The following is a 24,285-nucleotide window of genomic DNA, read 5'->3' as shown; positions in this document are numbered from 1 at the left end:
CAAATCACAGCACCCTGATTTAATTCTTCCAACTTTTGGCTGGACAGAACGATCTTCCTGATAAAGGTGAAAAATTAACACCCACGATGGGAGAGCTCACCCTCAGCTTCATTTGGGAAGCCTGATGGCATCCCAGTGCCATTCCAGGATCCAGAGGTGATGCCTGCACCTCCCAGCACCCAGAACATCCTCCCACTGCCCCTGGTGCTCCTGCAGGCGGTGAAACCACGCTCAGGCACAAATTCAGCTCCAAGCACAGCCCTGAGTTCGATCTGCTATTAATTATCCTGTTCTGCAGAGATAAATGCTTAATCCTCTGGCTGTTGACACTGGAAATGGCCCAATCTACCCCAGGGTGGATATTATCCCAGGGAACTTGGCTTCAGCCGTGATCCCACATCATGTGCTGTACAAATGTTCGCTGGCTTGCAGGGAATGCATTTCATAGGGTGCATGGGCTCCTTCCACAGCACAGCTAATCCAGAAAAATACATGACCCAAGCATTCATTCTATCAGGTTTTTCTTCCTTCCTCTTAGTTTTTTTTTTTCCTTTGACATAATATTACAAATTTCATGTGGAATTCCTCATTTTCAGACATTCCCTATTTCCTTCCAGCTTACCAGCTTTCCCCCTCCAGCACTGAGAGCAAGGAAAGCTTCCTAAGGAGCACTGCACAAGGGATGTGGAGATGGCTCTGCACAATCCCTGCTTCCAGGGGAGTCTTTCCCTGTTTGCCAGAAGAAAGGCAAATAATCCACATTGCTTCCCTGCTTTTAGACTGCCTGGAGAGCCTAAATCAAGGAGTTTGTGTCAGGGAGAAAGCAGCAAAGCTGATGGGGTGGGAAATTGCTCTGATTTCTGTTCAAGCTTTAAAGACTTTGGTCTTTCCCATGTCTGAGCAGCCAGGAGGGAAAACCTGTCCCACACCCACTGCCCTGCTGCCCCAGCCAGGCATTTTGTGGCACCTGGGACACAAATCCTCCCCTTCCCACTCACACCCAGCCTCTTCTCCACTTGTTCTTCTCTTCCTGAGGAAGAGACCAAAGGCAAATTTTAGACTCTGACAGAGAAGTAAGTTTGAAATAAAGTATTATTGCACACAAGTACATGGGAGTGAAGGTTTGCTCCCCATTTAACAAGGAAATGGGTTTTCCAGGCAGCACAATTCCACACAGACTCCAACAGCACCACAAATAGCTGAGACAAGGGGTTGGGTACAGGAAATAGGACAGGGAGTCAGTGCATGGCAGGACTTTTTTCCCCTAAAAACACAGTTAAACAGTTATTTAGCTTAGAGTGACACCTTGGAGCTCTGCACCACTGCACTCAGCCATACACAGGGCCAATCCCTGCTTCCAGGAAGCTTCCAGACAGGTGTGGGAAACTAAGGCAGTGGGAAACAGAAAATCAGCAAGTGGAGGGCTGGAGGCAGATCACACACAGCCAGAAGGACCTGGAGAGGGAGAGCTGAGCACCCACCTGAGGCAGGTACTGCTCTTTACCTAACGTGACACAAGGCTGCAACTCTTTATTGAGATCAAATCTGGCTGCTCTCACCACCTGCTCTTTAGAGAAGTGGCTGGAGCCTTCTGCAAATTCCTTCTACAAATTCCTGCAGAAAAAAAGGAGCTTGCTGGGAATATGACACACTGTGTGAGCTTAAGTTTTTTTGTCGACTTTATTTGTTTTACCAAAGCAGTTTTTCTAGTCTTAGTCCAATGGAAATAAACTTTCAGCCCACCTGAATGCAGAAGTTTGTATCTGCCACCATTGTGTTCAATTTAATCCCAAAATCACATTGAGGCAAAGAACTCACAGTAAAAGGAAAAGCTGAGCTTTTTATTGGATTTGTTTTACTCCTTAACAACACGATGCAGAGAGGGGTTATTTGCTCCTGGGCACTTCCCCTCAGCTCTAAGGCTGCACTACCATCTCCCAAGGAGAGAATGGGAATTTGAAGCCCAGCCAGTGAGAGCATGAGAAAGGGCTCAAACCCCTCATATCTGAGACAAGAAAGGAGATTCTGGAGAGTAAAATAACCAATTTCCAATTCAAACTCCTTAGGTCTGTTCCCAAATCCTCTCTGCCTTGATAGAAGTCAATCTCCTTTCCCTCTCTCTGTCCCAGCTCTTTGTACCCCAACACAGAATGGGATGTTGCTGCTGGGACAACCCCAAATCATTGCTGCACCAGCTCCCAAACTGGCAGTAATCACACACTGTTTTCACCTGGAGGACTGAATATTCAGTCATTTGCATCATTTCAGAGATGGGGGTTAAAAGAAGGGAGAATTTGGGCTTCCTGGCAATGGAGAAGTGTCAGCTCATCCTTCCAGTGCAACATCCAGTGTGTGCAGGGACTGTTTTAGACTTTTGCCCTAACCTGGAGCTGGCAATGGATAATTTGCTCTCCATGATCCTCTTCAGCCAAGCCTCTTATATTTTATATTTATATATAAATTTTATATATTATCCTTAATCAATGACAGACCACAGTCCTGGTGCTCCAAAGCCACACAATTAATTAGGAAGCAACAGCAAACAAGAGCATCAGGAACATCTGGGAAGTCACCAAGTGTAACAGGGCTCTGCTGCATCATCTCTGGCTGATGGGGCCTTGTCCCCCTCCCGGGGTGGGAAATGGAAACAGGAGGAAAAAGGAGGGGAACAGGAGGAAAAAGGAGAGAAAGAGGAGCCTGGCAGTGACAGACAAGGTGAAGCACCTGCTCCAAGCAGATATTTAAGGATATATCTGAGTCCTGCTTCCCAGACTGCTGCTTGGCCATTTAGGATTATCCCAAAGCAATCTCTACCTCAGCTACTCTTAAATTACTTAGCAAACACCTCTTTTCTTCTCCAAGCAGGTAGCCAATCCTCCATTCCATCTCCAACCACCTCCAAATCCTCCCTGCAGAGAAATGGCTCCAAGAGTGATGCAGAATTGATTTTCTTCATGACATTGGATTCTGCCTGCTCTTGGGATGTCCTTACAGCTCCCTAAAAATCTATTTGCTTGCAGCGAAATGATCCCTCTCTGTATTTTCACACAGCAGAAGCACAGAGTAGCTCACACTGTTGTGTATCCATTATTGAGCAGCTCCTTTGGGAAGAGCAGAATGTTGGAGTTAAAATGCCTTCTGTCCAAACACACCATGGAGCATCCAGCTCCAAGAAACTGCAGGCATGCAGAACCAACTCTTCCATGGTTGTGAGAGATGAACCCATCTGGTCCTGCAGCACAGACACTACTCATGATCCTGTGTGGTGTCTCCTTTGATCTGCAGAGAACACCTCCAGCAGCCACAGCAGCACTGGTCAGCCCCTGTTTCTCCCAGAAAATACACCAAAGGTCACCAGACTGGTCTGCTGGTGCACTCTGAGTCCTCCTGCACTCACAGGAACCTGATTGCTGAGCAACATTAAATGCTCACAAAACCACTCAAGTCTTGGACAACTTGGAGAAGCAGCTCCAAATCCACGTTCCATGACCTGAGCAGCTTTCCAGAGCCCTGCATGGAGCTGCTGCAGCAGCAGCACTGCAAAGCAAAGCCCAGTGACACAGCCATGAGCAGCAGGGCTCATGCAGTGCTCACAGGCCCTTTGCTGGGGTCTAACCCACTGCCTGTCCATGACACACACCCAGGATTCTCCCTGGGCTCAGGGTACTCATTCCTCTTCCAGAGCTTCCTGAGCTGGAAGTAAATGATCCAGAGCTGATTTACTTGCTGTGTCCCACATGGGTCAGCTCCTTTTGTCCTGTGCCTTCCAGGTGACTGTCCTAGGGACTAAAAGGTGACTCAGAAAGCACAGTGTAAGTGAATCCTGAAGTTCAGCCAAGCTACCACTCCTCCCTAGCCAGAGGAGAGTCTGTTTCCCAGGATCACAGCCTGCCTGCACCCTGCTGTTCAGTGGAGAACTAGAGCAGTGGAAGGGAGAAGCAGCTGATCTGTGTCCCTAAGGCAGGGCAGCACCTTTGAGCCCTGCTCTCACCTCCAGGTATTTGGGCAGTTGGATGCTGAAGTTCAGGCCACATCTCCACGCTCCATCCTTTCCCCATCTTCCTTCTGGTGCTGTGGGTGGTGCAGAGCAGGCACAGGGCAGGCTGCTCAGACAGCAGGGACAGCACTGCACCTCCCTTCACCTGCAGAAACATTCATCAGCAAGATCCCATCACACCAACTCTCTCAGTGCCAGGTGGACCGCACTGCACAAAAGCAAATCGCCTGCCTTCTCTGCCTGTAGATGTCAGAGATGTTCAGAAGGGTAGGACAAGGCCCTTGGGGTTTGTGGATCCTTCAACTGGTCAGGCTGGTTCATTCCAGGCTCTCCATCAGGTCAGCAATGGAACAGATGCTGCACAACATCTTCGACCCCCCACTCTGGGTTTGATCCACCACCCAGCTGGAACAGAGAAGCCTGGAAGCAGCTTCATTTAGCACTGGCTGGAGAAATTCCTTACAAGAAGCTTCCAGGCACGTTCAATAAAGGCTGAAAATCCAATCCCTCCATGCCTGTGGCACTTCTCCACTGCTGGGGCACCAGCCCTGGTTAAAGTGCTGGGACACCTTTGTCCAGGCCACTGCAGGCACACGGTGTGGCAGCTGCAGCCTCGGGCTCCTTCAGAACCAGGAACTCCAGCAGAATGTCCAGGAGGCAGAACACCAGGTGCCTGGAATGGAGAAAAGACAAATCTCAGGCTGGTCAGGGTGTGGGAGGGAAAGCCCAGCACTAGGAAGGAGTGTTCCAGGGGAGAGAGAACAATACTGGGTCCCCAGGAGAAATGTTGGCAGAGGTGGTCCAGCCTTTTTTACCTCCCCCAGACCAGTGAGTGTTGAAGCTGTTGAGCAGCACAGAAAACACAAATGCATCTTCTGGAGCAAAACATGTGTTTAACAGGATCATTGAAGACAGAAAAGAATGAGATCATTGAGTCCAACCTGTGCACAATCCCCACCTTGTCAACCAGAGCAGAGCACTGAGTGCCATGTCCTGATGTTCCCTGGATGTCTCAGAAGATGGGGACTCCAACACCATCCTGGGCAGCCCTTTTCAATGTTTAACAACCTTTTCAGTGAGGAAATACCTCCTGATGTCCAGTCTGACCCTCGTGTTCTGCTGTCCATCACCAAACCCTCATCTTCCACTCACAGCACTGGGAATAGACAGAAACACCCCCTACACAGATCTCCAGCTCCTCCAGGACCAAACTAAACCAGGATTTGTCTCACTTCCCTGACATCCACTAACTAAGCAGGCCAAACAACATAACTAATGCTACTGGCTCAATAATCTACAGCCACACTGAGGTCCTGGACATGCAGATGCTCCCTGATACTGCAAGTCTGGAATAATAAGCTGAATTTGATGCCAAGCAGCACTGGGAAACCCTGGGCACAGCTCTCAGACCCCACCAGGGTAAAGAACACAATCACATACCTGTTTATCACAGGCTGGCTCAGAGACTCCAGCACCAGGTTCCAGCTCATCCGACACTTACTGGTCCCAAGGATTTCTTGGATCACATCTGTAAGTGTGGGAAACAAAGCTTTAGGAACTGCATATTTCCACAGGTCAGTCTTCTCCTGGTGGGTGCTGAATCAATGGTGCTCTGAGGCTGGGACAGGAGGGAGTGCCAGGAAAGCATTCCTGGCTAGAAGGGCACATACCAACAGTGCTTTCTCATTCTCAAAGGACAGTGAGGGCCCTTTACACTACATCAAGGAGTTAAAAGTTCAGACTGCACTCACATGGATTAGGCAGCAGCTGCTTTAATGCCAAAGGTCCCCGTGTCAAACTTCAAGAGAGGGAAATCCAGTGCAGCTGGGCTCAGGATTTCAGGCCAGTGAAAAGGCAAAGCCTTTGCATGGTGACTTTCCTCACCATGGCACCCTCTGGCAGCAGGTGGGAGCAGAGCTGTCCTGAGCCCTGCCCTGGAGCAGAACTGTGAGCACTGAATCATGGCCTGGCTACACACAGGAGTTGTACAGACACGCATCCCTTCCCTCTGAGCTGGGCTGCTTCCCAAATCCTTACACAAACTATCCAGAACTGGAAAACTCCGGGTTTTGCTTGCAGGAAACCATCAAACCTCCAGGGTCATGAAGGTTCCCCAGTGCCTTGGCACAAGCAGCCTCCATCTCTGCACTGAACCACATTTCCAGAGATCCCAGTGCACTGGAGCGCTCCCCAGCCACTTTCCCATCCCAAGGGCAGCTGACAAATCTCCAGAACACACTTACTGGGCAGGATCCCCATCAGGCTCTGCAGGGCCTGCTCTGCTGTTGCCTTCTTCTGCTCCTCTGTCCTGGGGGGTTTAGGCACTGCTGGTAAAACTCCTCCAGGCCAGATGGATTCCTGCAGCAACTGGAGGTACTGGACCCAGCGCTGGGTGCAGGTCAGGGTGACCATCTGCACTTCCAGCCACCTGCAGGAACAGGGAGAGAGAGAAAGGTCAGGAAAAGTCTGGCTTGGGACCAAGTTGGGATATTTCCACCCATCAAGAGCCCTGGAGGGGTGAATCAGCTTCCTTGGGTTTGTTAACATGGAGTTTTCATGTCTGTACACCCAAGATTTTCACAAGTATTTATTAGCCGAGTTTTCCATGCACCAAAAATGGGATATGTTTCTGGTGTTAGAGACAAATGGGAAAAGCAAAGGCCACGAAAAGCCTCATCACCCTGCTAATCACAGGAGCCCAAGTGAATCACTGGTCACTAAAGGAAGCCCAGCTCAGGGATACATCTGGCCTGAAGCTCCTGAGTTGTCTCCAAGCACAACCTGAGATAGAGCTGGAGGAACTGGTGTTTAACTACAGACAACCCTCAAGAAGGACTGGAAGGACATGAGCCCTGTTCTGGCAGCCTCTGCTCCTCTCATCAGTCCCTCTGCTACCAATACAGTCAAGGATGTCTTTCCTGGAGACTAAAACACACTGCAAGGATGACAAACCATGAATATCCTGCAGCCCTGCTGCCCAGTCCTGCTCCAACCTCTGATGGCAAGCAGTGAAACAACAGAATCCCCAAATGGTTTGATTTTGGGACCTGAAAGCTCATCTCATTCCACCCTGGACAGGGACACCTTCTACTAGACCAGGTTGCTCCAAGCCCCATCCAATCTGGCCGTGGACATGTCCAAGGATGGGGCAGCCACAGCTTCTCCAGGTACCCTGTGCCAAGGTCTCCTCACCCTCACAGCCAAGAATTTTTTTGCTCCCATCCAAAACCCAACTGAAGTGCTGATGGTCCCTCCTGCTGGGGCAGGACTGTGCCCTTTCTACAGTAACCACCTGCAAACCCCCAAATCCCTGCTGCACAAAAGGGCTTGGAGGTGTTTGCAGCTGCACTGGGATGTTGTGTCCCCACCACTCAAGGGCTGGCCAGGCAGTTCCTGAACCAACCACATGAATGGACCCTCCTGCCCAGATGTGAAATCACTTCCCATGTCCCAGCACGAGCCACAGCCATCAGTCAGGACTTGAACTGCCTAAAATCTTTTCCCTCAGAGTCAGGAGAGGCCATGGATGAATCCCACAGGATGGATGGTTCCCTGGTTTAGCAGTGCTCGGGGTGCAGCACTGCTGGCCTCACTGGCGCGAGGCTCCGGAGCGAAGCTGGGAGTGTCGGCACGGCACTGGGGTAGGGAAAAGACTTGTGATTTGGCCAGTTCCTCAAGATTCCCAGAGGACAGGAGTCAGCCAGCAGGGCCAGGAGACCCATTCCTCTTGGCAGCTGGTGTTCATGCTTGCAATTCCGTCACCACTACGCCCCGGCAGCTCCGAGTACATCCAAGAGCCCTGCCAAGGCAAACTTTATTTAACCTGCGCTCTGCCAGACTGTCTGCATTCTTCCTGGGCGAGGCATTGGGGCCAAGGGTGTCCTTCCCCACAGCTGGGGAGTGGGGAATAGCAACACCCAAAGGTAAGCAGGGCAAAGGAAGCAGGCTGGCATCATGTGAGATGGGATTGCCTGGCTTTAGGCAGCAGGAAATGAGGTGCAAACAGCAGTTCTTGAGGGATGCACACCTAGGAAATGGCAGCTGGAAAGCAAAGGACATTTAAAATCCTGAAAAGGAGTCTCAGTGCAGTGGTAAGGGCTGGAATGTCTCAGAGCAAGGGACACAGGTGATGTTCCTGGTGCTCCCAGGACTGGCACTGGAAATGGGGAAGTGCATCCCTCATGCTCAGTATCACCACGGACACGGAGTACAGACACTGCTGCGAGGTAATGCCAGAGCTGCAAACCTTCCACCTGTCCTAGAGGACAGAATGTCACATCCCAGTCCTGCCTGGGAAAAGCCACATTGGGAATAAAATGGAAAGGGTTTTAATCTCCAGCCATCAGCAGATTTTAACACTCTGGATCATGGTAAACCCTCCGGCTATTCCCAACCAAATTAAAGTGTTAAACTGTGACTTCTCTAGGGGCAGGAGTTTTCATTAACACGGTTTTTCATTAACATGGTTTTTCATTAACATGTTTTCTTACACAACCTGCTCTCCTAGCTGAGAAAACATCTGACAAGGAACAGAACTTCAGAGACTTGGGGACAGAGCTGCAGAGTCACCCCTGCACCAAGGGGGATCACACTGAGCATTTACTCCAAACTCATCACAGCATCAGCCACTTTCCAGCCTTTAAAAGGTTGCAGAAAGCAAAGAACAAGCTTTTTTTGTAGGGACATTCCTAAAATAGCAAAAAAATCAAGCTAATAGTGGAGAGAAAGCTGAACCTACAGAGGATAACACACGTTTCCAGACAGCTCAAGAGCAAGGTGAGAACTGACAAATGCTGGAAGCCCCACACAAACAACATCCCTGAAAACACTGGAATGAGGCAACAAGGCCCCCAAGTAACACCTCAGTGTGATCCCACTGCACAGATTGTGAGCAGGCAAGTGCTTACAGGTCTGGATTGCCACAGTTGTGAAACACCATTGATGGATTTTCCTCCCTAGGCTGGCAGCTTTGGGAAGCAGAGGGCAGGATCTGGGAATGGCTCCATGGGTATTGCACAGCTCCTGAGAAGAGGCCAAGTTGCCCCAGTACACGGTGCTCAGACAGCTGGGGAAGGAGCATCCAAACCCACAAAGTTTACAAAGAAAAATCAAGGAACTAAACAGGAAGTGGGACAAGAAAAGGAGAAACCAAAGGCAGGTGCAAATGGAACACAGACTGAAGCTCAGAGTTCCCTTTTGCCAGTCTGTCCATGTGTGGAGCCATTCCAAAGGCACTGGGAAGAGCAGAACTGTCAAGACTGGTCCATGTGGCTCTAAATCCACTCTGGGAGAACAGCTGAGGCTTCAAAAGAAAATCTCAGAACACAGTGACCTGCCATGAAGAGTTTTCCTCCCTCCTCTCAACCACAGTCAACGATCAACAACCATTTTGGGGAATCACATTCCATTCCAACACACACAGAGGCCACACCAGCAGCATTTAAACCATGAGGAGCAAAGTAATTCACAGTACCACAGAATATCCTGAATTGGAAGGGACCCACAAGCAAAGTCAAGTCCAGCTGCTGGCCCTGCACAGGACATCCCAAGAATGCCCCCTCAACTCCCACAGTTGCAACTCAGAGAGAGCCACACCAACTTTATTGAAAATTCCTACCTGAGTAAAGCCCAGAAAATGGCAAATTGACCTTTCCATCATGCAGACTTGTAGCACCATGATTGAGATTAACACCTCAGGAACTCCAAATATCTGCTGGTTCAAAGCTGACCTTCACCAGCAGGTCACAGATGATTTTTTGTGCTATTAAAGGCCTTTGAGATTCATGTGCCACACTGAAAGCACACACACGCTGCTCCCAGGTAGAAATAAATCCACCAAGAAACATAAATAGACCTCTCTTATTTTTTTATTTATATTTTTGGATGGCTGATGAGTTACTATTTTCATTCTGCTATTTCATGAAGAAATAGCCTTAATTAGAAAGAAAAAATAAACCCATCACAGAACCATCTCCTTACACTTAGGCTGAGACCAGAAATAGATAAAGTGATCTCCTGGGCTCAGAATGCTCTGATAGTGCCCAATGCAAAGAGCCAGACTGCAAAGGCTACTGAGGCCTGGAAGATAATCTGGAGGGGCATAACTTGCCCATGCTGTAAGGGACCTCTGTTTGAAATAGCTGCTGGTGGAGGGATGAAATGGCTGCTAAAAAAGAGAAAAATTAATGCCACGGTTTAAGCTGCAACTCCAAGGTCAGCTGATGGGGTCCATTATGATAAAAAGGCCCTGGGAATGAAAAACAATGCCTGGGGGGTGAAAACCTTGGCCTTCCTTGGGCTCCTGGGAACAACAAGGGCTGCTAGGAGGGAGGGAAGGCAGCCTGGGGGTCAGGAACTCTCAATGGGCTTGGTTTTACCTGGCTGGATCCACTCACTTAATTGGACTATCCAGAGAGCTCAGCTCAGCAAGCAAAGCCTGGACAGGCTGGATTTGCCAAGTCTGGACATTAAAGATGTACTAAGAGATGTAAAACTCTCCAGACTTACAACTGTCAGAAGTGGGTAAAGCTCTGCTCTCCATCAAGGTGAGGACAAGAACTGAGATCCCTTGAGCTAAGGACCAGTCAAGTTAAATATGCTGACTGTAACTGAAATCTGAAGCAACAGCAATTGTTCCTCAAACCCAGGGGTTTTAAGGATTTAAATAAACACACTAAAGGCCAGGCTAGAAGACAACAGAGAGGAGAAAACCTCTCTGCTTTAGCTGTATAAATACAAACAGCTCTAAAATATACATGAACTAGCATGTCCAGCTCAACACTGACTGCTGCCCACCCCAAACACGGCCCCCCTTTCCCTAAGGAATACAGTGTGGATATCCAGAAGCTCAAAAAAGGCCTGTGGGACCAACGTAGTGAAAAGGATTGAAGAAAAAAAGCAACATCTGGAAAGCAAGAGGCATTCAAGCATGACTCTGAAATTAAGAAAGTCTGGTGCTTAAATCACCAGACCATCCCTGCCTTACCAGTTCTTGTTCCCCAAATTCCTCCTCAGATAATTATAACATAAGGATAACAAGATTATCCTTAACTCAAGGCTTCAAGTGGAGCAACATTTCAGTGCTTTGACTGCAAAACCCTTCTGAGGAAACCTTGTGAAAATAAAGCTGCAGTGGGCACAGAAAGAACTGAGAAACACAAATGGAGGGTTTTTGTCTTGAGGCTCAGCTTTCAGCACCTGTTACCTGAGCCTAAATTCACCTTCTCCACACTGCAGAAACACGTGCAGCACGCTCAGCTCAGCACCTTCAAATCAACCTCACACCTGTCCCTGTGCTGAGGAAGGAAACAGCAAAGAAAAGGAAAAAAAACCCTCCATAAATCAAAGAACACAAAGCATCCTGAGGCCTTTTAAACTTCTGCACAAAGTAAATTCTCCTTGAAATGTTCCTGCCCTGTGAACCTTTAGAGCTGCAAATAACCTGTCCTGGACCTGGCTGGGGACATCCAGGGCAGAGGGATTTTCCTACCTGCTTGACCCAGGCAGAAGCTCTGGGAGATGTGCAGGACATCTTACAGTGGGGCAGAGAGGAAAAAAAACCACATCATTCTCTTCTGTAGGCAATCATTCATCCCTGCAGGGAGGAAACCACCCCTTGGTGCTGGGATTTCTGTGCCATTTTATGTGTTGCTCCCTCAAAACACACCTGCTGCAAGAAGCAATCATGGAAACTCCCAGGACTCCAATGTCTTCACCCTGCAGTGGATTAACCAAATTGCTCTGGATTTTGCTTTTCCCAACCTAGATCTTCCTGTGATGCCTTGAGGCTCAGGAAAGGGGGGGAAAGGTACGTGATTAAAATAATGGTCCCCAAACCTCCTTGATTTTTCACAAAGCATCCTGGCTTTTGATAACATCTTTGAGTATTTATTGAGCCAATTAAGCTCCCAGTGGTGCCCCAGGGAGAGGCCAGGCTGTCTCAGCCAGGCCCTGCTTGGAACAATTGCTTCATTAGCCCACTTCAGAATCAAAATACATAAATCCACTATTAACCCCTCTAAAACCAGGGAAAACCAAAACCAACAGGGAGACATGACTTCCCCTCAGTCCTTTTCTTCTTTGTTCTATTTGAAATAGGAAGTTGTTGAGCTTTTTTAAATCCAGGAAGAAAGTTGGCATGGTTAACAGTTGAAACAGAATCAGAGTTAAAATAATGTTGCAATTATTATCAAAGCATGGAGTGCTGGCTTCATTCTAGTGGCTGTTTTTGGAAGAATGCTGCTTCTAGAAGAGGGAAAAAAATTTTGTTTGGGACAGAGATTCAAAGCCAGATCCAAAATTTCCAGGTGCTTGGAGACAACTGAATCGAGGCCCATTTCCAAGCTGATTTTATTTACTTTACATATACACACGAAGACACACAGAGTCCTGAAATCGCTTTTACTGACATACCACAGGCTGCAGTTCCTGCTGCTCCTCACGGCTACAACACAAACAGGCAAATCCAGAAAGGAGGAGTAAGATGCCATGAGGTTGGTTCCCCTAATTCCCAACTCCCACACTGCTTTTAGGCTGGTTTTTAGGGACAGGGACTTTGCTGCCACATACCTGGGCCTGCCAGCACAGCCCCTCCGTGTGCAGCTGCAAAGGTCCTCATCAAACATGCCCAAATCCACTCCCCAGGCAACAAACCAGGGGAATGAGTGGATTTAGATGCCCCAGCTGCATTTATACTGCATTTCTGCCTGGTTGTTTCTGCCAGCAAAACTCAGAGGGGCTGCCTGAGGCTGGAGTGGTACCTGGCAGCCAGGAAGCCAAGGAAGGTGGGAGCACCCTCAGCTGTCAGACACGGCCCCTCCATGGCCCCAGGGCTGGCAGAACTCCCTGCCCACGGCCACTGTGCTCCCAGCACTGCCAGCCCAGGGCTGCTTGGCTGCTCCAGCTTCACTCAGGGACACTGAAGAGGGTCAGGCACCACTCTTTGCTGGTGGCACTTTCCAGTCAAGAGGATCAAGGTGGCTGCCAGGGCTCTTTGCTGGCACAGAGATCAAAGAAAACCAAAGAGAAAATGAGAAAAAAGCACCCAGCCAGCAGCTCTCTGAAGCTCCAGACCTTCTTGACTAACAAGTGCCTGTGACACTCAGCCTGACAGCAACACACCAGAAGAGCCCAACACCAAGGTAACAGCATGAACTTGCAAGAATCAGTTCTCAAAAGCATGATGGACACCTGCAGTCAGTCTCAAAGCATCCCTGGTTCTCCACCTACAGCTCACACCTGGAATATCACCTCCTTAAATCTTCCAGTTTTGCCAAGGGATGAGGAGACATGGACAAAGCCTGGAGGAACACAGGAATGACCCAAAGCAAACAGGAAGCCAAGCAGTGCTGAGCTTGTGGGTAAGGCAGGGATGATTTGCATTTATTTTAACTCATGCCCAGTGGAACAGGACACCAGCAAAGCTGCCTGAGTAGATCCACATGCTCCTTTCAGGGACAGGCACTTCCTAGCCTGGCACAGACTCTGTGTCCCAGCCCTGCTCAGGTTCCAGGGCACAGACAGCTGGGCTGTGATTAGACACCTTCCCCCCACTCAGTGCTTGCTGGCCATGGCTTTCTGCTGTGCTGCATTTGAAAGAGCCAGGAGAAGCTTACAGACCAGGATCTGCCCCTGAATACTCCTGGGTCCACCCTTGGGATGCTGGCACTCTGCTGGGGCTCCCCTCTGGAAGGGGAAGCAGAGGTGGTGGCTGTCCCCCTGGCCCCAGCACTGTCCACAGCTCTGCAGGGCACTGGCAGACCCCAGACCTGCAGCCACTGGGGACAACTGAGGGCAGGGTGTGGGGTCACAGCACGGCGTGGTTTGAATGTCTGCTGTGTATTTTTAACACTTCTTTGACTCACAAGGCTCTAAAAAGCACCCAGATTCTCCAAATGCTTCTTGGCTCTAACACTGAACACCGGAGCCCAGAATAGCCCCATGTCCCCCCCTCTGCCAACAGGTTCCTGCTGCAGCCTCCCAGGGGAGGAGGAGATGATCCTTCCCAGCGGGGAGGGAAGCGGAGCCGGACAGAGGCGGGAGCGGGGTTTGTTTACAGGCACGGCCCCGGCACGCAGAGAGAGGCTGCTGGAAGCAATCCCCGGCCCCAGGGTCATTCCCACTCCCCTCCATCCGCCTCTCCCTTCAGCTCCAAAAAAGGATCACTCCCTGTTACATAATGGGATGAGCGCAGTGTGGATCCGGGCTCGCACACGCGGCCGCCCTTTACTCAACAATCCCTTTTTCGGTCATGGAGCCTTCCTCTCCCACTGCCATGGAACTGATGGATGGTGCCTGGCTCCAGATATCCCAGCTGAGGAGAAGGGGGGAAGGAGGAGTGTGGTGGGATGCTCCTTGCAGAGAACAGGGAATGGAGCAGGTTGGGAGGCCCCACAATCAGTAACAGTGTGGTCACAGCACAGCACGACCAGCCCAAGGGAGAAAGTCCTCCAAGAAGAGGGGGACTGGCTCTTGGGAGAAGCTGGATCTCATTCTTGGTGTGAGTTTTGTCAGTTTGTGGTCATTTCTATCACTCTGCACCGAGTGTCTCGTGCCAGAGCAGAACCATCATCCTGCAGCTCAAGAAGGCAGCAGGAGCAGCCCCTGCTCTCCAAATACAAGCTGGCAGAGGAGTATCCAGCAGCAGCCCCTACAGAACAGTGCCAGGACTGCTCCTCTTCATCCCCACCACCTAACCCAGCACTGACAGGAACAGGGAAGGATCTGTCTCTTGAAGGGACAATGCCCACTCATACTTTGTGACCAGCAATGGTTGAAGACACTGATCCATCTGCTGTCCCACGTTTGTCTGCCTGTTCTGAGGCAGGAGCAACAATTCCTTGAACAGCAGATGCTCCCAGAAGAGTTTCTGGTACTTTCCCCACCTGCAGAGGGTCCCCAGACACAGTGCCAGCCAGAATGGCAGTGCCAGGTCTGGCCAAGCAGTGATCAAGTTGTAAATAACTAAATGGATGAGCAATGTCACCAAATCCACAGTGTCCCTGGACAGGCAGCTCTGAGCTAGAGACCTTCTGGTCTGCTCAGGACAGCGGTGACCACCTGGGCCACCAGTGAGTACAAGTCCCAGGGACAGGGTGAATGGCAAACAGCAGGAAGGCTCCCCATTCCCAGTTGCCACTCTGGAGGTAACTACAGGCAGCAGAAATGGGAGGAAAATGTTCCCTGCAGCAATCCAGGTGCAATGCCATCCTCCTGGCAATAGGTCAGTCCCCACCGTGCAGCTCTTGCCCCTGTCCCCTGGGATTCCTGACTGTCCCAGAAGAAGAGCAGAGCCAGCCTCAACGTGTGGATTTCAGCACAGACACAGGGTTTGTTCAAGAGGTTGTAGGTGCACCCTGAACTGATGGGGACACCAAGAAGTGCCAGGACTTCCCCATATCACCCCCAGGGAAAGCTCTGCCTGCAGCACATGTGGGTTCACTCTGACCTGTTCAACTGGAGCAGCTACAAACACATTCCTCACTCTAATCCACCAGCACGACTCAGGGAGCTCCTCCACCTTCCAGAGCCAGGATGTGCTGTGTGTATCCCAGCTTCTCTAGTGGAAAATGCCAATGCCACGTGTGGCTGCTGCAGGCTCCTTGGGTGACCAGGACACAGCTTATTAGGAGGTGATGATGTGCCTATTGAAGCTCTCACAGCTCCGTGCTTACACACCCGGATTGGGTTGCAGCTTGCTCCCAAGAGATCACAGCCCATTCTGGAGAAGAGGGAACAATCCCCCACCTCCTGCCACACAGACCAAGACTGAAGGACAGCAGTCCCTGACCTCAAAGCACTCTGGCAATCTCTGCTGAGGGCAGCTTAAGTTACCAGCTCGGTTATAATGAGCTGCCCTGCACATTCTGACGCTGGCTTTGGATGCCTGTGGGAGAAGAAAGGGCACAGGAGTGGGAAAAGCACTGCTTTGCTCTCCCAAGCCCTTCAGGGAAGGCTTCCCTTGTACTCTAAAAAAACACATCCTCAGCTAGTGATAGTCACCAACCTACACCAAAAAACAGGAATTCTCTGTTTGTGTGTCTTGGCCTTGAGCCTTACCACCCAGAGGCACTGGCCCCAGGAAAGCTTGGCAAGTCCATCCCAGCTGGAAAGGCAGCCTGTCCCTGCTCCATGTCCCTGCCCCAGGCACAGGCTGAGCAGAGGGGTGCAGCAGTGAGAGCAGAGACCACACTCCGAGCTGTCACTGACAAGTCTCTGCTCTCTGGGCCTGTTTATTCTACTTCTGCAGAAGGACCAAGCTGAAGCCCTGGGCAGCAAGAGATCAGGAGACCAATCCTCCCTGGAGAGACAGAGCTGGGCACTGCTGCCTTTGCATGAGCCACAGCTCCCACTTCCAGGGCTGGATCTTCCCTTCCCCTGATGTCTGCACCACAGCTCACAGAGAAAACAGCTCCTAGTGCAGAACTAACTCCAAGGTGTTTACTCCACACTCATGGAGCACCTGCTTTACAGAACCTTGCTGGCTGATGCACACACAGCATTTATCTGCAGTCAGGCACGAGCTCCACTTCCAACTGTGAGTCCAAAGGGAGCTCCAGGTTGGTGACTTTGGCCTTACCTTTGAACAAGGGTCCCAAAGAGCAGGTTGAAGACCTTCTGGATGTTCTCTGTGCACAGCCAGCTCCAGTGATCCACCAGCACCAAACGAAGCACGTCCAGGGCCAGGTCAGCCAAAGCTGTCTCAGACTCTGCCAGGAGGAAGAGGAGGGGCAGAAGAAGAAGCCACCTCAGGGCAAATCTGGTGAAAAGCATCATCCCAAACTCATTTTCTCCCCAGCCTGGCCCTTCGTGCACACACAGATGCCTGCTGCAGCCCAGGCAGCCTGGGACCCTGCCCTCCCCACTCTGATTTCCCAGTCTCCCACCAAGGGCTGCACCAAAGGCTCAGCTCCTTCTCCATTGACCAGCGGGATTATCAAATCCCAGTCCATGCACAGGGATGGCCATGTGCCCAAAACAGGTGACAAAGCAGGTGGTGACTGTAGGCTGGAAGAGGTGCACTGCTGAGGACTGGTTATCCTGGTCTTCCCCATTTCTTTCCCTTCTTCCAACAGTTTTCCAGGCTGTGTTGGTGGCTGTGGGCTGCCATCGTGTGGCAGATCCCAGTCTTGGCAGGAAGGGGGATGAACCACATCTGGATAACCCAGATTTACCAGTTAAAGCACAAACCCACACACCCAAATATCTCTGCTGTCACAGACCTGGGACACCAAACCTCCCTCTGATCCTCAGGAGGATGTCAGAGCCTTCAGCAAAAACAGTTTCTACTTGCTAAGGAATTACTTTCATGCTGTTTGGCCCTGAGGTGTTGTGCTGGACAAGCTCCTTGATGTGCCACAAAGCTGCCCCAGCCCCTCCCAGGCCACCAGCCTGACCTGGGGCTGCTGCTGCCTCGGCTCTGTTGTCCAGGTGAGATCCTGTGCAGCAGCTTTCCCTAATTTGGCTCTCCTCATGCCTCATCTTCCTTCCTCTCTGTCTACTGAGATAATTTACACTCACAATTTACTACCGGAAAGGGAAGAGGGATTCTGACCCCACACCTCTCCTTTCCTCCTCTTCCTAAAAGCTGGACTAATTAATTCCAGGATTTCACTTGGAAAAGACAGGGCACTTGGCACCTCTTGCTCTGGGCCATGCGTAAATTACTCCTCATTTGCTTTGCCAGCTGAGACTTGACTTTCCAGTGCAGTCTGGAGCAGGCTGTTCAGCTTCCCCATAACCTCACACAGGGAGCATCATCAGCAATCTGTTTATTCCCACAGCATCCCAATCCTCTTCCTCAGAGAGCTGCTGGCCAACCACTTCCCAGAAGTCACTCCATGAGCAGACAGGGACATGGGTTTGCCTTTTTATCCAGACGTTTGTTCCCCTCACCCTGCCAGCCCAGCCTGAAGCATCCCAGACCTGAAAGCATTTGAGATCATGGACATTCCATTTCCCTCAGAGTTCAGCTAACTTGGCCTGCTCTGTGCAAAACCCTGGCCTCCAACTCCACTCCTGTTTCCCCAAAACCACGGCATGTGTCCCAAGATTACAGGCAAAGCTGGTAGCACAGGCTGGGTTTCAGAACACCAGGCCTATCCTGTCACAAACACGTGCTTTCAGTCAGAGCCTGCCAAACTTGAACCACTGGAGAGAAACTTTTGGGAAGTTCCAGCTGATACAGCTCAGCTATTCCAAGAAAAAGATTAGAGAACATATTTTTGCATGTGTTCAGGATAATCTGGTAAGTGTTCTGGGGCAGCCCTGTGCTTCAGAGGGTTCTAGAATCTGAAATGGAATATCATTCCTTGAACTGAGATTACATTTGTGCTACTCCCATCAAATCTATCTAAACTTAAATCTTAAAAGGTCCCTTCATAGTGTAGGGACATATCAAGGCTAACTGGAAACTACCAGGAAACTGTAATTTGGCCAATTTTTAGTTTGTAAGAGCTTGATTTTAGGACATTGCCAGTTTAAGAAGCATGTCCTTAAGAAACTTCCTTGTGCAGTGACTGTGCTGAGCACAGCAAGGTGAAGATCTGCAGTGACACAACTGAGCCAAAACCCAATTTGCTCACACCAGCAACAACACCCAAAGCAATTACTGGAAAACCTCATTAGCTTTCCCTTCCATCAAGATGCAACAGGCAGGAAAACAGGTCCTAAAGACTTTTCAAGCTGAACCTGCAGATGTTGGAGCTGCTGAAGTACTGAGGGAGAGAAATTCAAGCACTGAGGGGCTGAGCTCACCAGAGTCAGTGTCCACATGTGCTCCCTGCTCTGCTGTGCTCAGCCCATCCACTTCTTCCTGCACAGAGATTTCCTTGGCTCCTCTGCCTCCCTCGCCTTCAGGAGCTTTGCTGGGGGCTGCTTCCAGCAGCTTCTCCTGCTTCTGGATGAAGGATTCCATAGCAGCCAGTGACAGGCTGCCAGAGACCTACAAAAGCATGTTAGTGTCACAGAGCCTGCCTGGGGTCTGCAATGCCCAGACAACCTCCCACCTCCTGGGTTTGGTGGATGTTGATCATTCCCAAACAGAGCAGTGATTGGGATTGTGAAAGGATCACAAAGGATCTGAACTTACAGCGCTGCCCTCCCTGATGGAGTACACGATCCTGTCGTGAGCTTCACTCACACTCAGCACTGGAGTGATTTTACTGGATGAGAACCTCAGCCTGGACCTGAAAAGCAGAGCCATGGCACAGTCAGTTTTCTCTGCAGGCTGAGTCATGACTCTTCCAGCCTCAGCCAAGCTCCACAACCTGTTACTGCTGTCCACATCCAAGCTAGGAAATCTGATTAGACCTTTAGTGGTTCAAAAAAAGCACCTGCCTCCAGGATAACTAAGAGATGGCAGTGAAACCACACAATTAAAACACTTTTCCCCATGTATACCTGAGCTGAGCCAAGGTCTTCCAGCATTCCACAGGGAGGGGTTAGACAGAAGCTGACAGGGAGATGTAGGCAGATGTCAGCAAGGTGTGAGCAGTGCAGCACACACAGGGAAGTGTTCAGAAAAGCCTCTGAGATGAAATACACTCAGCAGGATTGTGAAATCCAATTATAAACACTCATAAGAAGGAGGATATGAGAGGACACTGGGATTTTGGGACAAATTGTAAAATAGCCTGTTTATCATTAAGGAATGTCCTTTTCAGCCAAGATGGTTCCAAACTTGTCTTTTTTGAGTTTGTCTTTTTGTCCAAAGCAGCTTTTTCCAGCAAAACATCACTTTTTGGAAAGAAAAAGCCATACTTGTGCAGAAATCTTCCCTTCCTTGGTGAGGGAAGAATCACTGATGAGACAATCACAATGAGGCTGGGCACTGGCAGCAGCACCAACATTTGGGGAGGAACATAAAGGAAATTATCTTAAATATTATAATTACAATAAATATAAATATATTATACATATAATAAATATAAATCAATATAACTATAATAAATATCTATTTAAATGTTTTCTGGGCAAGGCCACTGTGTGGAACACACGGGAGAGGCAGAAGGGAACTTTTCAGGTAGATAATTTACAGCTCTATTCTGCAATCACTCCTTGCATACATAAGCAATGCGTATTTTAAGGTTAAAAAGCAATTCCTTAGGAGCATTAGTGTCTCTGCTGGCAAATGGCAGCACCTCAGAGCTCCCTTAGGAAGAAACCCACCTTCTGTGGAAACCTGAGCATTCCTGGGAAACCCTTTAGATAAATTGGAGCTCAAACATCCGAGTTCAGCAGGGGAAGGAGAAAGTAATTCAGCTAGAGCATGACAGAATTTACTACCCAACACATAAGGCATCAAGTCAGTTCTTCCCCACCATGAGCTGAGTTCATGCATGAATTCCTTGTTCTGCAAAGCTGAGGGAGCCCTTACTTGGTCGCTTTCTTCCCGTCTGTCTGGGATTTCCCATCCACTTCCGACTCACTCAGATCCTCCGTGGGGCTCTGGGGTTCTGACCTGGGGAACGCCGTCTTCAAGGTGTCCACGATGGCATTGACAACAATCTGCAAAGCCAGCACTGCCTTTAATTACTGGACTGTTACTTGAATACATTAGGAGTTTTGAGACTTGCACTGAATTTTCTATTAAATAGGTTCTTTACATGAGCTCTGACCCTCTGTAGCTTTATGGGTTTCTGGGCAGCTACAACGAAAGGGTTTTGGCTCCTAGGAGACACTGAAGCCTAGGAAGCATCTCTGGGGGAAGCTGGAAAGGGCTCAGGTAAGCAGCTCCCCACTTTTCCCACCTTGTCTATCCTGGAGACAACAAAGGGCTTCTTGACAAAGGCGATCCTGGCGTCGGTGTTGAGGGCCAGGAACTCCTGCACCTCCTCACTGTTTGCAATCTCAGGGACTGCACACAATTGCTGCAAGGACAGATGGAGATTTAGATCATTTCAGACTCGAGCTCCCAACCTGATCATGTCATGTGGAAGAGACATGGTGTGCTCCACTGCCTGCACAAAGCTGTCCTGAGCTCTGCTTTTAGCTCACAGGGGCACACAGACATCTCACCTTCAGGAAAGATTCCAGCAGACTTTTCCTGGCTTCCACTTTATCGCTGTCCATGTTTCCAAATGGCAGATCAGGGAATAGCTTCTTCGGGCCTTTGATGTCTACAAAGAAAACAAACCCACTGGCAAGGCTGAGAAAACAGCAAAATTACAGTAACCTTAATTGAAAAGATCTTAGGTTTTAAAATCTCAAAATTTTCAAGATTAAAAATTTAAATCTTAAAATCTAAATACAGATTTTAGTTTTTATTAAAACCTTAATGCTCTAATGATTAAGGCTATCCCTACACCACACACTGCCTGGCATCAGCCCAAGGTAACACACAGACACCAGTGTTTCTATCCACAGTTATGGAGCAAAACTACAAAGCCAACTGTTGTGGAATGGGAAGAGGAATGTTTTGAAACACTGGAATTTGCTTCCAGAAGAGATAAATCATTCCTCCAGCCAGCTCTGCACAGAACAATGGAGGATGTGGGCAGGAGACACAGCCCAGCGTCCAGAGCCGCACTAGCAGGGCAGGAAACCCTTGAAGCAGAGGAACAGGGAATGAGACAAGAAGGAGAAGGATTTTCTTGGACAGCTACTGCAGGCACTGACTTTTCAGGAACTTGCGGAGCTCCGGCTTCTCCTCCAGCCTGGTCTGGAGGTTGAGGAACTCGCGGTAGCGGCGGTTCACGGTGTGGTAAGCCACCTGCTGCAGGCTGCCCACGGCCTCGCTCTCCAGGGCCGTCTCATACTGAAGAGGAAGGCAAAGGCATCATCCTGACACGTCCTAAAACAATCCCACTCCCTGCTGGGCCCCCAGTCCCCAGTCCCTGCCAAGCAATTCCTCAGCCAACCCTTCCCTGAAGGTGAAGGTACCAATCATGATGGAGCAAAAGCAGGAAAAGATTCAACCAGCCCCACAGGAATCCCTATGCCACACAGCCACGGTGCCCGGTGTTTCCCCTCTACCAGCCAAAATTTATTGTGGAGACACACACAGAGCAAATCCTCAGCTCCAAACAGCAGCCCAGGTGGCAGCAGGGATGTGGGCCCCTTACCTTGACGGTGTACAGGGTGTAGGGGTGGAAGCCGGTCCCGCTGTGCTCCCGGGCCGTGATAGTCCCGGTTATCCGCAGGTTCTGGATGACGACCGGCCCGTCGGGGCTGCTCAGGGGCTCGAAGCTGAACGTGCTCATGGAAGCTGTTGGGGAGGATGAGAGCAGGGGCAGGCTCTGCCCAGCCTCTGGGGGAAACTGTGCTGGGCCTTCTGCTGCCCCCAGATCTCTCCCCAGGCTGGAGGGTCTTTGTGAGGAAAACCTCCTGGGGACAGCTGGGCTTTCCTCCTCCTTCTCAAGAGCTGGCTCGATCTGGATGTCAGGGCAGGAGCTCAAAGCAGAGGTGGGAAGCAGGCCAACATCCGAGCTGGGGCCAGGGCCCTGGTCCAGGTCCCCTGTGCCATCTTCTGAGACAGGTGGTCCCTCTGGTACAGAGGAGTCCTGGGGGGGTTCATCAAGGAGCTCTCCAGCGGGGGAGGGAGCCAGCAGCTCCATGTCCTGGCCCACGTCAGGCGCAGGGGATTCCAGCTCCAAACCCTCACACGGGAATAGCGATCCCAGGGCTTGGGGGCGCAGGAAGGGTTCCTCTGCATGGCATGACCTGCTCACCTCCTCTCCCTCCTCTCCAGCAGCCCCTGCCTCTCTCCTGAGCCCCTCCACAACCCTCGGGGACGGGGGAAACCCGGCGGGAGCTGCGTCCGTCTGTGCCGGGAAAGGCAAGGAGTCGGGCACCGGGGGTGCAGGGTGGGGCTTCCCACCCCGGGGCTTCTTGGAAAACGCCCCAATGAGCAGCAGGTTGATCCAGTCGGGATCAGACATCTTCCTGATGGCCGGCAGCAGCACGTTGCAGGCCACCAGCTCCACCACAACAAAACGTCCTGTCCGTGTCTCCAGGTGCGGCCACGGCACCAGCGCCCGCAGCAGCGTGTCCACAGCGGCCCGGGCACAGCCCACCTCGGCTGCGGGGCTCAGCAGAGCGGGGTGCGGCCCTGCCAGCCGGCTGTACTCCCTCCACAGCGTCCGGCCGCCCTTGGGGTCGGCCCTCAGGGCATCCCGTGCCCGCAGGAAGCTCTGCAGGTGCTGCCCGCAGAGCAGGAGCAGGCGGCGGGCCAGGGCTCGCCGGTCCACCCGCCTCATCCGCCGCCTCAGCTCCGCCGCCAGCCCCAGCATGGCCCGCTCCACCTCGGCCTCGAAGGCCGGCTCTCTGCTCACCGTGCGGTACCAGGAGGCCACGAAATCCCGCACCACCTTACGGACGGTGCTGGCGATCTCCTTCTCCAGCCGGCCCTCGTCCGCAGGGCTGCAGGCCGGGGCGCGCAGGGAGCTCACGAAACGCTCCAGCCGCAGCCGGCGGCCGCGGGGACCCAGGGCCGGGGGGCCCAGCCAGGCCCCGAGCACGGCCAGAGCCCCGCACAGCAGCCCCAGCGCCCGCAGGTCCAGCAGCAGCTGCAGGGCCAGCAGCCAGCCCAGCGCGACCAGCAGGGCCAGCAGCGGCCGGCGGGACCCCGCGGGGCCCTGGGCCGGCATGGCGGGGCGGGCACGGGGCGCTGTCACAGCCGGGATGGCTGGGCAGGGGCCGGCAGGGCCCGCACCAGGCTCCAGCGCCCGGCAGGACCCCCCACACTGGGCTGTCTGAGCGGGGATCGGGGGCTCCACCACCCCGAAACCTCAGCGGGCACTGAGGCTCACAGAGCCCAGCACATCCGGACCCCTCACCGGGCCCTGGGTGGGTCAGAACTCCCGGACCGGGACCCTCACCGGACAGCGGGGCTCACACAGCCCGGCAGCCCGGGACTCCTGACTGGGTTCCGGGGCACAGCCTCCCGGTTCCCCCACCGGGGCTCGTTAAAGACCCCCACACCGGGCTCCTCATCAGGCTCCGGGCCCTCGCCGAGCGCTGGGGCTTGGCACAGCTGAGCCCTTCAACGGGCACAGGCACGGATCCCACCAAGCCTGGGCACTGGGGCTCACAGAGCCCCGCAAACCGGGACCTTGATCGGCCAACCACACGGACTCGACCGAACGGACCCTTCAGCGGGCACTGGAGTGGGTCTCTCACCGGAGTCAAGCCCTCACCGCCCTGACCCGCTCACCGAGCGCCGACATACAGCCTGCAGGTGCCGGGACCCCCGGGCCCGACTCACCGGGGCCCCGAACCCACCATGCCGGGACCCGCTCACCGCCCGGGCCTCCGCAGCGCCGCTCACCACTTCCGCTTCCGGTTCCGCT

The 24,285-nt window shown here is 51.7% G+C and overlaps 1 protein-coding gene across 1 annotated transcript; it reads right to left on the bottom strand.

Annotated features, from left to right (window-relative positions):
- Positions 1-1,074: 1,074 nt before the first annotated feature.
- On the bottom strand, positions 1,075-24,285 carry SNX19 (sorting nexin 19). The gene is made up of 11 exons (XM_015649860.1): positions 22,060-24,285; positions 21,614-21,752; positions 21,014-21,114; positions 20,746-20,865; positions 20,373-20,503; positions 19,086-19,182; positions 18,752-18,938; positions 16,575-16,704; positions 6,241-6,425; positions 5,438-5,525; positions 1,075-4,670 (listed from the first exon to the last, which is right to left on the bottom strand). Exons 1-11 carry the CDS (start codon positions 23,581-23,583, stop codon positions 4,550-4,552), a joined length of 2,823 nt encoding a protein of 940 aa, XP_015505346.1. The 5' UTR covers positions 23,584-24,285; the 3' UTR covers positions 1,075-4,549.

Source organism: Parus major, chromosome 24, assembly GCF_001522545.3.
Source record: "Parus major isolate Abel chromosome 24, Parus_major1.1, whole genome shotgun sequence".
NCBI lineage: Eukaryota > Metazoa > Chordata > Aves > Passeriformes > Paridae > Parus > Parus major.
This window is presented reverse-complemented; position numbering and strand designations above follow the sequence as displayed.